This window comes from Mastacembelus armatus, chromosome 20 (genome assembly GCF_900324485.2).
Source record: "Mastacembelus armatus chromosome 20, fMasArm1.2, whole genome shotgun sequence".
NCBI lineage: Eukaryota > Metazoa > Chordata > Actinopteri > Synbranchiformes > Mastacembelidae > Mastacembelus > Mastacembelus armatus.
Genome location: NC_046652.1, coordinates 15,502,548 through 15,515,915, shown reverse-complemented (window position 1 = coordinate 15,515,915; position 13,368 = coordinate 15,502,548). Strand labels below are relative to the sequence as shown.

The 13,368-nt window shown below is 40.8% G+C and overlaps 1 protein-coding gene across 1 annotated transcript; it reads right to left on the bottom strand.

Annotated features, from left to right (window-relative positions):
- Positions 1–376: 376 nt before the first annotated feature.
- On the bottom strand, positions 377–12,839 carry kbtbd2 (kelch repeat and BTB (POZ) domain containing 2). Its single transcript, XM_026292343.2, has 4 exons — positions 12,700–12,839; positions 8,964–9,422; positions 4,074–4,239; positions 377–3,699 (listed from the first exon to the last, which is right to left on the bottom strand). Exons 2-4 carry the CDS (start codon positions 9,152–9,154, stop codon positions 2,161–2,163), a joined length of 1,896 nt encoding a protein of 631 aa, XP_026148128.1. The 5' UTR covers positions 9,155–9,422; positions 12,700–12,839; the 3' UTR covers positions 377–2,160.
- Positions 12,840–13,368: the final 529 nt, after the last annotated feature.

Sequence of the window (13,368 nt, the reverse complement as noted above, 5' to 3'; positions counted from 1 at the left end):
ATACTTACTTTTTTTTGGTTTATTTTCTTCATGCTTTTTCTGCAGCCACTGACTCGTTTCTGAAAATGAAACAAGTCACTGAATTTTATTTCTGGAGTATGTTTTAGAAAATTTTACCTGTTAAAGCTGATTTTTTTTTTTTTTTTGGTTTGTTTTTTTTTACCTTATATATTTTTCATTTTGTATTAAAAATATATAATTGCATTATGGATTCAAATTTACAGAATATTTTCTTGACAGATGCTTTTAATGTATTTGAAATGTATTAAAGTATAATTAAAAATACTGCAGACTTTTTAGTGGAACAGTTGAAACGCTTCTTATTCTATAAGCCATTTCAAAGTTGTCAGCATTTTTATGAAAACAAACCAAACGGTTTCAGAACTTTACTGGTATATTTATTAATAAATTAACGTTCATTCAAAATACAGTGCCAAAGGAAAATGATGCAGCCAAACATGCTTACAAGGTTTGTCATGAACCAACTGTTTGCTCATGTTCTGAAGGTAGGAAGACCTCTTCCCTCCCCAGTCCATCACCCTCCACTACTGCTAGTGGATGATGGGACGATTTCCATAGCAACAGCACCGGGCCAGCCCTCTTCTCTCAGAAAATCAGCAGCAATAATCCTCAGTATTCACTCCAGAAAAATTAAATCAAATGGGGAAAATGGGCACCGGCCCACAATCACACAACAGTAATGTCTGGTAATCAAAAGACACTGATACAAAATAAACAGTTTTCCCCACTTAAAACAGCGTGTCTTTTAAACATTCGAACAAAACAAAACCTTTATATAAGAAAAACAATCTATCATGTGACGATGGACAGAGTGAGGTGTAAACTGCTAGTTAAGTGGAAGACCTATGTGCAAACAGACTGACAAGTTATGAAGGCGCTATAGTGGATTCAAGGTGAAGGACTGATTAGTGAAGAGAGAGGTGATGGCGACTGTGCCTGCAGTCGCCCTTTATCTCCACTGTTTATTTATTTGCCCTTCAGCACTTACCACCCTCTCCCAAAACCCACAGCCCTGGTTCTTGTCATCTGCAGGGCCTTTGGAAGCAACTGATGGATCCTGTATTTAAAGGAATACTCCACCCAAAAAAATCAAATCAAATTAATTTAAAGCTTGTGTTGGTTTTAAAGGGCAGTAGATACAGCCTGGGGCTTCAAAAAATTCAAATGAAGACCTAGAAGCAAGGCAGTATAACAAACTAGTAAAGATTATGCAATGGATTTTGATACAAAATCAATTGTCATGCAAGAAGAGCTGCAAATAAAAAATATGCAGAAAAGTAACTTATCAGGTGTACAGAAAATAGCCATTTTTATATATATCTATATAAAATTAAAGTTTAAGATCTTTTGTTTTTAATTTTGAAAACTCAAGTTGAAACTATGATTTTCTGTTCAGAATCCAAACACAAGAAAAAAAAAAAAACAGCCAACTTCTTACATCCAAAAATCTAAAAGCTGAGAATATTAGGAATCTTTATTTTCTCAGCTAGTTAGACAACAAAATTGATGATCAAGTGCCCAAGTGACAAACTTTTCAAAATTGAGGTTTAAAGCCAACAGAAAGACTGTTTTAATACTGCAAACGTACACTTTCTCTGGAGTATTCCTTATGAGAGAAGAGAAGCAGAGGAAAAATAAAAAGTGCCCGAATAAGGCGTAGAGTTGCATCATTCCCTTTGAGCGTTGTGTGGGGAACTCAGTCTGCCTACAGAAATGCACTGAAGTTGTGAACTGTGATTCTTTATGTGAAACCAGCTGGGTTGGGGAGGGGGATTCTGATAATATTGCTATTGTTTTTCTGAAAAGATCATCCTCCTCATAAAATCAGTTGGTGTTTAGATTATCACACTGTAGAAACAGTACAACATACTTGTAATAATATCTGTCACAAAAGAAAAAATAAAAGTCAGATTACTGATGTTTTTGAGGGCCATCTTTTTACTCCACGCTTGTTTTGGGTTGCACTGTTCATCAGCAACAGCTGGAGTTAATGCTAGCCTCCAAAATGCAGAGATCCCTTCATAACACAGTTAGTAAAACTTTTTTGTTTTTCAGTGATATGATGTGTCCCCATTTCATGTTTATTCTCAGAATTACAGGTTCCTGGAAGGGAGTTACTATCCCTTCCAAGGCTAATAGCTATGAGCGAGGGATGGTCACCAGCTCCCCATTAAGAAGGAACATATCAACGTCAGGGTAGGTTGGGGGTTTCCAAGGGGACTCCTCCAGGCAGGAGGGATACAGTTTTCCAACCACACAGCGGAAGTCCTTACCCAGATCCCATAGCACACGTTCAGACACAGGCTGCCACAGGTACCAGCGGTCGAACTCCACGTCATACTGATAGATGGCGTACTTTGCATCATCGTTCAAATGGGTTTCACGCATTAAAATGCACACAGTGTCCAGCAATACCACTGCCCGTACGCATGGGTCTGCATATCGCTTCGCAGGGATGTTGGCGCCCAGGCGCCACTCGTTCTTGTTGATATCATAGATTTCAACCGTTACGGAAGAGCAACCCATGTTGCCTGCTGGCCGAAGGAAGGAGGGGCTGTTGAACATATGGAGGCCACCGATGTAGAAAATGAGGTCACCGCAGGCAACTGCAGAGGCTAAGCAGCGGTTCGTCTTGCGCATGGCCATCTCCACCCAGGTGTTGGCAGAGGGGACATAGCAGTACATAACATCATTGGTCATCACATAGATGCAGTTGTGTGCAACCACTGAGGTGCTCCAGTTCCAGGCAAAGGGTAAGGGGGTCATCATGCTCCACACGTCCTTCTCACGATCATAGCGCTCTACTGTTCGTTTGTTCAGCTCTCCTCCAACGCTGTCTCCCCCAATTGCATAGATATAACCCTCACAGTAGACTAGCGATGGCTTGAGTCGGGCACACAGCATGGGGGCTTTGGGTACCCAAGAGTTTTGCTGGGCATCAAACCAGAACAAGCTATCAACTGGGCGGAAGGCTGTACGATACCTGTTAGTTCTGCCATGGTGACAGTTTTTGAGGGGGACCTGGCCACCAGCAATGAACACATCGTTGTCCGGGGTGACAAGGATTCCCATTTTCTCCAGGTCACCAGGAGGGCTACTGAGCTTGTACACTTTCTCTGCCTGCGGACTGTAACACACCATCACATTAGGCAAAGACCCAGAACTTACATAGCCCTTCTCTGTTTCTAACTTGGTCTCTATGAAGATAAGCATCTCCTCCTTGGTCATGCCTAACCGAGGCTTGAAGAACTTGGGCATAGACTTGTAGAGGCCTTGCACGACAACAGATTTGTCGTTAGACGGCAGACCTTGGAACCAGGCACGCTGTGTCACTTCTGACAGGGCATCGATGCGGATTTGACTGAGCACAGAGGACAGGTGCTGTGAGCGGTCCTCCATGTTATATTCCAACCACAACATGGCTGCCTCACGCACCGTCTCTTCCCTCTCCACATTAAGGTTGTCGCTGCTCAGTACATCAATCAGCAGCTCATGGGAGAGCTGAAGGAACGCCTCCTGCCGGTACACCAAGGGGAACCTGTGTTCAATCATGCGCTTGGCATTCTGCTTTAGCACACTACAGCTGAACATGTCACCAAAGCTCAACATGCGAACACAGTTCTCTGTGTTGATCTTCTTCACCAGATAGTCTCTGCATTGCAGCAAGACGTCTTCCACCTGAATGAGACAGAGAACAGACATAGGCTACAGAAGTCAAACATCACCACCAATGAGTAAGTGTTTATTTCCACCATAAATCAAAGATTCAAACTAATTTGCCCAGTACAACTGCTTCCTACTGTCTTTTCAAAAAAAAAAAAAAAAACCAAACAGGTAACAAGCATACTTTTATTGTAGAAAATACTCACTAAATACTAAACAATTGGTCACTGTAGCCTTTAATCAAACAATACTGAAGCAAGAGAAAATAGCATATTTATAAGGAACTCTTTCAGTGTTTCAATTTATTGTTAATTTTGGTCTTTTCAGCAAATTTATTAAAATTGCTTTTAGAATTACTTGGGACTTCCAATGTAAATGTCAACACTGACCTGTAGGAAGCAGGCGGTCTCGTAGAGTGGCTCAACATTGCTGTCGGTGATGGACAGGTTGCCAGTGTAGGCATAAGTGATGATGATCTGCACGTTGGTTGGGTCCAGATTCTTCAGTTGGATGTGGGTCTGTTTGCTCTCACTGAGGCCGCTTGTGAACATCGCCCTGCAGGATCAATGCAGCAATAATGCAGGGTCATCAGTTAGCACAGTAGTTACTGAACGAAGAAGAAGAACTTAAAACATTTAAGTCAACAACCAAGAAGTCTCATGTTTTAAAGAGGAATAACTAAGATATTACAACCAAGGGTGCAATAAATAATGTAGTCGGCAAAAAATTGTTGCCATGCCAATTGTTGCCTTGACTTTTCAGTACAATGGGAACCACAAGTAACCTGTTTACATTGTTTCATCAAATGCTAAGCCAATGCAGTACTAGCAACAGGCATTGTAAAAGTTAAAAGTAGATTGCACATGGGGAGAGAAAAAAAAAAAAAAAAAAAAAAATCACAAATTGAAAGATACTGACTTCCAGGCTGCAAATGCAATAGAGAAAATTCAGAGAGACCATGCCAGATCAAAAAAGCAAAATATTTTGCTGGTGTTTGTGAATGTTGTGCAGAAGTGACACCATTATAGCATTATAGCAACCATTTACAGAAAAAGACTACGTTAATGTTCCTACTGGTGGTGTGAAGCAAATGATTCTTGAGTCTTCACCAACATATAGAAGAAGCCTAGCCCAGGCATGCCAGAAACATTATCAACACGCCCACTAGCTCAAGGAGAATGCTCTAGACCAGGGGTGGGCAATCCATGTTCCTCAAGGGGCCACCGTCCTGCTTGTTTTCCAACTATCCCTGCCCTACACACTGCTGATTACCTGGATCAGGTGTGTTCAACCAATCACGAGCCGGAAGATACCATCTGAGATGAGGGTGGAAGTGGGGAAACGAATTGGTACCTTCCAGCTTCTGATTGGCAGAACACACCCGACCCAGGTAATCAGCATTGGAAGAGCATGGATTGTTGGAAAACAAGCAGGGCTTGACCCTCAGTGCCCACCCATGCTCTAGACTATACACTCATGTTTTCTCACATGTGCTTGCTTAGGCTTCGTGCGGACTTTGTACTACAGAGCTGACAGAGTAAAGTTTGTTGAAAGTTCGGCTGTGTTTGTGTTCTCACACAGTCTACCCACATAAATAATTTCAGGGTGAAATGGGCAAGACAGTATTTCTTATAGCCAGTAGTTTTTTGTCTTTGTACCCAAAGTGCGGCAAAGCAGAAAGGAAACATGAGAGATGGATGTAGACAGAGGGAGGAGACCCGAACCACTGACCTATCAGGGTGCTCTGAAACAGTAGTTTTATTGAAAGTTGGGTCAGTCATAGCACAGGCCAACTACCACAACAGTGTGAGCCATGTCTCATACTAAGCAAATATATCCTTTTCAAACATAACTATACATATAACGTATGGATCAAAAATTGATAAACTGTCAAACTCATAACTTCACGCTGTGCTGCAGTAATGCTGTTGTAGAGCCAGGACTGCTAATACTAGCTTTGGACTAAAAACTGCATTTTGTAGAATTTAATCCAACAAGACACACTATGGCTGGATAACTGCACAGAACAGGAGGGGCAAAGAGTGGTGAGAAGCAGCATATGGTGCAAATTAGATTTGAGTGATCCTATTGGCTGAAATTAGATTACGTACTTTTAAAGTTGAGCAACGTTCATGAAAAGTAGACTTATCACTTCCTTTAACACATTTTAGTTGTGTTGGCAATGTCTTGTTGGGAATACATGCAGAATGGATGTTCTGCATACCTAATGTGTCAGGCCTGTGTTACGGTAAATGTGTTAACAAAATTAACCAGGTCAGATTACTGTACTTGGCATATCCAAACCAGCTTTTGCTAGTGAAACTGGATCCACGGTAGCTGCAACATCACTATTTTTTTGTGCAGCACAGTGAAAGTGATAAACCTGCTCGACAAAGATGAAATTAATGAAGTTGTACAAGTGATAAAATCCTTTCTATAACAAACATATACAAAGCTTAAAAAAAAAAAAAAAACAGAAGTAGTTATTCTAAATTACAAGACTTTTTTTATTTGCTCACAAAACATTTCTACTCCAATGCTGACAATATTGCAACTAGCTCAGTGTCTGTTCTGAATTTCTTTTCTACAGTTCAAAATACACATACTCCAAAAGAGTCCATGTTTTTCGAAACATTACTACTCCCGTTCCTTGTATTACTAAAATATCTAGGGTTTGTATAAAGTTTAAAAGGAATGCCAAATTTTACACAGTGCTATAAGAGAACATTTAGTGTACAGTGGATTGGAGTAAATCCTCATTCAGTCTTATTTGCACTATTCAAAGATCTTCTTTTGAAAGAAGCAGAGCTTCCAAATGAGAGCTGGCAAATCACCAATGTTGCTGGAAAAACAGTTACCAGCTGGAGCTTAGGTACCTGTAACTGCAGTTCATTTGTTTATGTTTAAAAACATACATTATTTTTGTTCTCAAAGAGCAGGATTAAACAACCAGTGGTTTATTTGGAGTAAATTGCTTAGTGAAAATGTGATATTCAATTAGCTGATGAGAAATGACTGTGTTTATAAAAAACTATTTTCAGAGGCAAGAAGAACCAGGAGTCCTGCAGCAGATGGTCTGACCCCCACAGAGCCCTGATCTCAGTGTGTGGAGTCAGTCTGGGATTAAATGAAGAGACAGAAGACGCCGCAAAGTACCAGGAGAAACTGTGTGAGGTCGAACCAAAGAGAACTGCTGCTGGTTTAAGGGCAAAGGGAAGTGCTGACAATACTGATTAGATTTAGGTTTGTTCCTTTCCCTGCATTTGGTATGAATTTATAAACAAAAAATTTATATAATTGTTATTGAATGCATCCCCTGTGCATTTTTACTCCCTAAAACCATTGCACAGTATTGTATATTTAACATATATAATTCCTTTGTTGAACACATTGTAACTGCCACTGTGACTTTGGCTTCACATGGTGCTGGAAGTTCACAACCACATCAGCTTCGCCATCCACCACATCGCTATTTAGCACAACTGCTGAAGTTGTCTTGGTACTAGAATTAGGTCTAATTAGAATTAGGTCAGAATTAGGCATGTAAGAATATTTTCAATCATGCGCTGGGCTTATGGACACAGGTTATCTCACTTATCAGGCCTGGTTACTGGTGGTACTGGGTTTTGTTTTTTGATCTGCATTTCCACAACGTTATCAAGTCATCAGCGCCACAGAAGTGGCTACTGTGAGCTGTCGTGAGACTGAACGATGTGCATGAATCCTCACGAAGTCACTACAGAGGAGCTATAAAGCAATGCATACAATTTAGTCTCGCCTGTTAACATCACATTAAAATACAATAATGTTAAACTGTGCTCTTTTTGCATCTTGTGCAGAAGCCGAGAACCACAACGTAGCCATTTCCACAGCCACATCACTTCCATCTCTCATAACCCCTATTTGCAACTCCCCACCTGGACTCGACCCAGAATCACCAGACCATATTCACCGGATGTAACCATGCCTACAAAAACGACACATGGATTGCTCAGCTTCACTCGCTGCCATGTGCTGTGCAGGCTTTACAGAAACACTTTGTTCTCTGGGTGACAGTTTCACAGCTGGAAGTGTCTTAAACACTACTGGCCCTGGTGTTTACTACAACTGGTTGTGCATCTTCAAAGTACACAGCACACACAAATTGTATATCTAATATCTGAATATCATTCTTACATATTGGGCTGTAAACAGACATTTTTAATTACTTCCATACATATTGTAGACAAAACAGTTCAGTTGAGAAATATATAGTCATTTCAACTTCACTTTTTAATACTAATCTGTTTGCAAAATCCTTTTACTCTCCAGGACGGGAGTTTTAGGGGTATATATCTGTGTGCTGATCACAACAGGGGCTAATCCAGCCAGGCTGTATTACGCAACCTGCAGGCAAACCCCTGCACCTCTCCCTCTTTCTTCCCCTTTGCTTTCCATCTTTCACCAAGACCTACGTGACCAGACTTTCCCCTAGAAAAACACAAGCTCTCCTCGGACTTAACCTGTTCCCTAAAGTGAGGCATGCAGGGAGAGGACAGAGGCCGTGGAAGAAGAAGCAACAAAGAAATAACAGTTTACAGGAAGCGCTTCATTCCCTCTAAACCATTAAGGGGAGATATTCTGTGCATTCACACCAGGTACCAAATGTGTGGGAAAATGGTAGAAGATAGGAGAAGTGGGTGTAAAGGAGGTATTAAGTTGTTGGGTCCTTTCTTTTTGAATGCAACTGTGAATGTGCAGGATATGGTGAGAAAGGGGGGTGAGAGAGGGGACAACAGTGTGTTCAAAATCTGTCTCAGCTCCTGTCATGTGCAGATGGACTCTTCCCAGAGCTAAAGCTGCTGTTCTGTCATATTCACTGAAGTGCATACACTTTATTATGCAACATTGTCTATTCAAATGAGGTCTCCCAAGGGGTTTGAGAGACCAGTCTGTAGTACTAGAGGTTAGAGATTGTGTCATTCTTCCTGTGTAGAAATATATCACAGGTGAAACGCATAGCAGAGAGGGTCAGCTCAAGTCTCTGCTTTGAATGAAACACCATATAGTTGTCTGTCATCCTCAGTATATACCTTACAACTAACTATTCAGTGAAATTGTTGAGCATATCCATATCTGTGTGGAGTAACCACTATTTATTGAAACTGTAGTGACCGTCTGTCACAACAGATCTAGCACAAAACATGGTCACCCAGAGGTCATTAAAAGCCTAAATGCCCAACATGCAGCAAAAATGATTCCATGTCGGCAGCATAAAACAAACAGCGTGGCATACTAACCTGAAATAAGAGCTACATGTAGCCAGGACCATCTTGTGACATGGGAACTCTGTGTCCTCAACTTGTAGCACAATGTCCGTCAACAATTTCTGTTCGTAAAACAACTTTAACTGCTCCAGCAAGGAAACAGCATAGTTCGTGTTTGGTGACTTGCACTCTGACATGGTTTCATCGCATGAATCGCAATCCATATCTGAAGAGTCAGTGGTCCGGTGAGCCGGACCAAAGCCAACCAGGTAACTAGCAATTATGAAATTTTAAGAATTCACGAGGGTAAACGGGGGCACAACACCTCCACAGGTCCAAGTGGAAGTGTTGAATTCCTTATTTGGATAGAGTTGAGGCAAAAGATGGTTGCGTCACCATCGGGACTCCAGGGGTGAGAAAGGAGGTCTTTCCCCAACTGGGTCTGTTGTCTGATGTCGCACACCGTTGCAAGACTTCTACATCAGCACTTGTCTGAAAAAACAAAAGATAAACAAAATGAGATATAATCCACATAACCTATCAGGATTATGAAATTAACTAAAATCTATGAGCTCTTTTCATCCCTTTATTTTCCTTCGTCTTGGGCTGTGAGTGTGAGTGGATGTGGGTAGCAAATATTCTGTAAGGACTGGGATTACCTGACTGTTGGTCTTCGAGAGGCATCTGAATTTAAAGAATTACCAAGGGTTGCTTATAAAAACTATTACAGAATGTGAAGTTTAGTTATCTTTATCTTAAACTAGATTCTACCATCAAAACAGAGGCAGATTTCTCATAAATATGATAAAGCTGATCTAATCTGACCATTTTAGACCCAAGATACTTTGAAGAATTAGTGCCCAAGTCTTTCTTCCCTTTTTTACTATGGCCTCTGGCTTTCTACAGTGAAGAGAAAATGGTGTTTATATGACAATTCTAGACACATATTATTGCCATTATTATTTACTAGATGGACATTATGGCAATGAAAATAGTCAACACGATACACAAGCTGACTTTAGAAGAAGCCTTGCAGTAAAGCTTGTCAACTATTAATAGCCCAAGAGTAAAATATATAATGTTTCAACCACAAACAAAACACATGCCCCTGGCTCTAATCATTTACCTCTACAGCTTACATCCTAAATAAACTGGGTTTTTAACCTTGTTTCCTTAACACAGCGCCATTAGGCCCACTACTAATGCCAACCATAGCAGCCTGTAGTGATCATTTGCAAGCAGGGAAAAATACAAGGAAATGCCAATATGAGTGTGTGTTTAGGTTAGGTTAGGTTTTAAAAAAGCTATATATTTCTAGCAGCAAAAAGCAAATGCATAAAACATCATGACCACTCTTTTCAGCAAAAGTAAACAATGCGCACTCACACACAGAAAACCTTTGTACTGTGGCCACAAGCTGCCTCATATTATTATGTAGTGCTGGCATGCATTATTTCACTGACATACCTTAGACTTGTTATCGTGTACTTCAGTTTCAGTCATTATCAGTCTAAAGACCACAGTGCAATGAAACTTTTATTAAAAATTAAATGCAACAGCTAATGTTTTTAGTTATTAACTCGCCTGTTGAAAGTGCCTGTTAAAACCAGCACTGTTAATGGCCTTAAGCTGACTACCACAGCTAGATAACTCTACTGTGACCAGTAATTTAATGCATCATCACAAGTAAGTAGCACAAGTAGCAAGGTTCACTGTACTCCCAATTCAGATTTCTAGATGCAAACGCTGAATGTTTCGCACTGCAGTCTTTTTGTTATTGTTAAATAATTCTTTCATTGATTTTACAAAATCCAAAACACTTTCAGGCTTTTAACTTAGGCTATCTAGTATCTTTAACACAGTGACCTCTGACATGTTTCTGCCTTTTTGAGCGAGTTTTGTTTTGTTTTCCAGGTCCTGGGTCAGTAGAAGCAGGCATGCAGCAAAAAACAAAAACAACAACAACAACAGAAAAACTTGCATCTGTTCATGGCTACATTCCTAATATTTAATAAAACAGATATACTCACATATGAGACATTCGACAAAGATATTAAGATTGGTTCAACTTCTAGCTGAATTAACAACCTAGTGTTAAGACGCTTTACTAAAGCAGCACTTACAGAGATGTTTTCCCAAGTATGGGCCAGTTTGATGTTCTTCCAGAAAAAGTGTTAAGCTTTTTGTGCTGATTTTGGATGTTCTAATCCAAGAAATTTCATAAAAGGCAATCTCAACATATTTTCACATACTTAATCTGGTCTACTAGAAAAAGGTATCTGTTAGGTTAATCCTTCTTTTAAGATAAAGTAACAGTCAATACTAAGTTGAGCTATCAACTCAACTCAAAAAACTTTGTATATTCATGAAAATATTTTATCAGTAAGATGCTGCAAATTGTATTAGTCAACCAGCTGTGTCACTGTGTTGTGTTCACTAAATAGCCTTAAATTGTGGCTAAATGGCAAAATCTTTCAATCCAAAACACAACTCTAAGTCATTTTCAAATCTATAAGATTTGTTTAATCTTGTATATGTATATGACATTTGAATGGCTCTGCTGTTTACTCCACTTTAACATTCCCAGTAGCAACAAATACAAACCAAACTCCTCTCATTGCTGCCTTATAGTAAACGTGATGAACTCGCTCACTATTAGTCTATATATGAGGACTACAATCCCAGTATGGCCACCACATTAATAGATTACTATATCTTTAGCTGTGCATGAAATCCCTCTGTCATACAGATGTATCATTTGTAAGGTGTCCCTCCCTGAAGAGCATACTCTACAATAAACAGTACAAAAACACAATCATTACAAAAAAACTGCGAAAAATTACCCAAAAAAACGAATAAAGTTTGCAGAAGTTTGAAGCATGAAACAAAAACCTAAAACGTGGTCGTCTCGTCCTACACCTCGGGTGTATTGTTTGCTTCCAGCTGTAAAAACGCGTTAACACGGGTTTATTTTTACTCTGTAACCCAGAGGATGTCAATGGATGCGAATATAAATAAACAACCTCAGATTTGCGCATGTAGGTGTATTAACTTCATCCTGAAACATCTGGTCCGCTCACATTAATCCATTTATGACCGGTTGCCCTGAAAAACCTGCTAACTAATGGGTTGTCCTGGACTGACACAAGAAGGGTGTTGGACTTGGACTTGGCCGACGGTTTGCAAGTTACCATTAAGCACCGCATCCAAAACGACCATGTCTGCTATCTAAAACTTGGCAAAGTAATATTAGACATGCGGGCCTTTTTTAAAACATGGATCTGCCAGAGGTTAGCTATACTGAGTCGTGTTAACACCATCATCTTCCCTTGTAGCCTTCACGTTCAAAGAGGTGGCCATCCCAGTTTTTAAATAACCAAACGAATAACTACATCTAATGATCTAGCCTTGACTTTATATTACATATCGCTAACTCAAAGTGGAGACGATTGCCTACCCGCGGCAAGTTAGCAACTTAGCTTCTCTCTGTGGCACAGTTCCGGGGGTAGTTATCAAACTAACTTGTCTGGGATGTATATTAGCCGGATGTTGAAAAGTTACGCATCTAAAAAGTGTCAGCTCAAGCGTGAAACTGTTCCAAAAAAGACATGGCAGCTACAGAGCAGTGGAGCAAAAAGAAATTACTGACCATGCTGCTAGCACTTACACAGCTCGGCTAAAAGAGCAAAGCAAACGTAGCGTTAAGCTAACGTTAGCTAGCTACCAATCTGAGCTATCAGACAAACATCCCAAATTTAAGCTCACTTACGGTGACCGGGGAGATAGTCGACACACTAAGCCGTCACGGTGGCTTTTTCGCGTCGCCAGAACCTGCAGGACATCTCCTCGAGCCGAATTCAGACTTTAAACAGCGGACAACCTTTCAGCACATCAGAGGCGCCTGAAAGACCAGAGGCCAAATGATGATACTGCGCATGCGTCACAAATAAGCCTCTCGCCTGGTGGGGAGAGAAACAGTGGCCTCTGCTGGATGCACAACAGCACTGCACCTCATGAAACCCAAGATCCAGGATGCAAATCTCCAGTTCCACCACATCCAAAAGGTGCTCTATTGGATTGAGATCTGGTGACTGTAGAGGCCATTAGAATACAGTGAACTCATTGCCATGTTTAAGAAACCAGTTTGAGATGATTTGAGCTTTGTGACATGGAGCAATAACCCCCAGAGTGTCTCGAGAGCGGGGGGGGGGGGCAAACAACCTCACACACTCAGGGATTGAAGATAGAACAGTTGAGGACCAAATGTGAGAGAGTGGAGAAACAGTCAACGCACAGTGACAATGCTGAGTGAGACGCAGGAGGATTCCAGTCAAGAGGCACCTCACAATACAGGAGGCCTATCAGCAGATGCCCCACCCCTGAGCCACAGGAGGGACTTTGCCGATGCTAGTACTTGCAGGTTGAATGCCTGGGTAAA

Coding starts and splice junctions, on each gene's coding strand:
- kbtbd2 (XM_026292343.2), bottom strand. CDS start 9,154: ATGGATTGCGATTCATGCGATGAAACCATGTCAGAGTGCAAGTCACCA. Junction 4,240..8,963: donor ACATGTAGCTCTTATTTCAG/GTTAGTATGCCA, acceptor TTGATCCTGCAG/GGCGATGTTCACAAGCGGCC. Junction 3,700..4,073: donor AGACCGCCTGCTTCCTACAG/GTCAGTGTTGAC, acceptor TGTCTCATTCAG/GTGGAAGACGTCTTGCTGCA.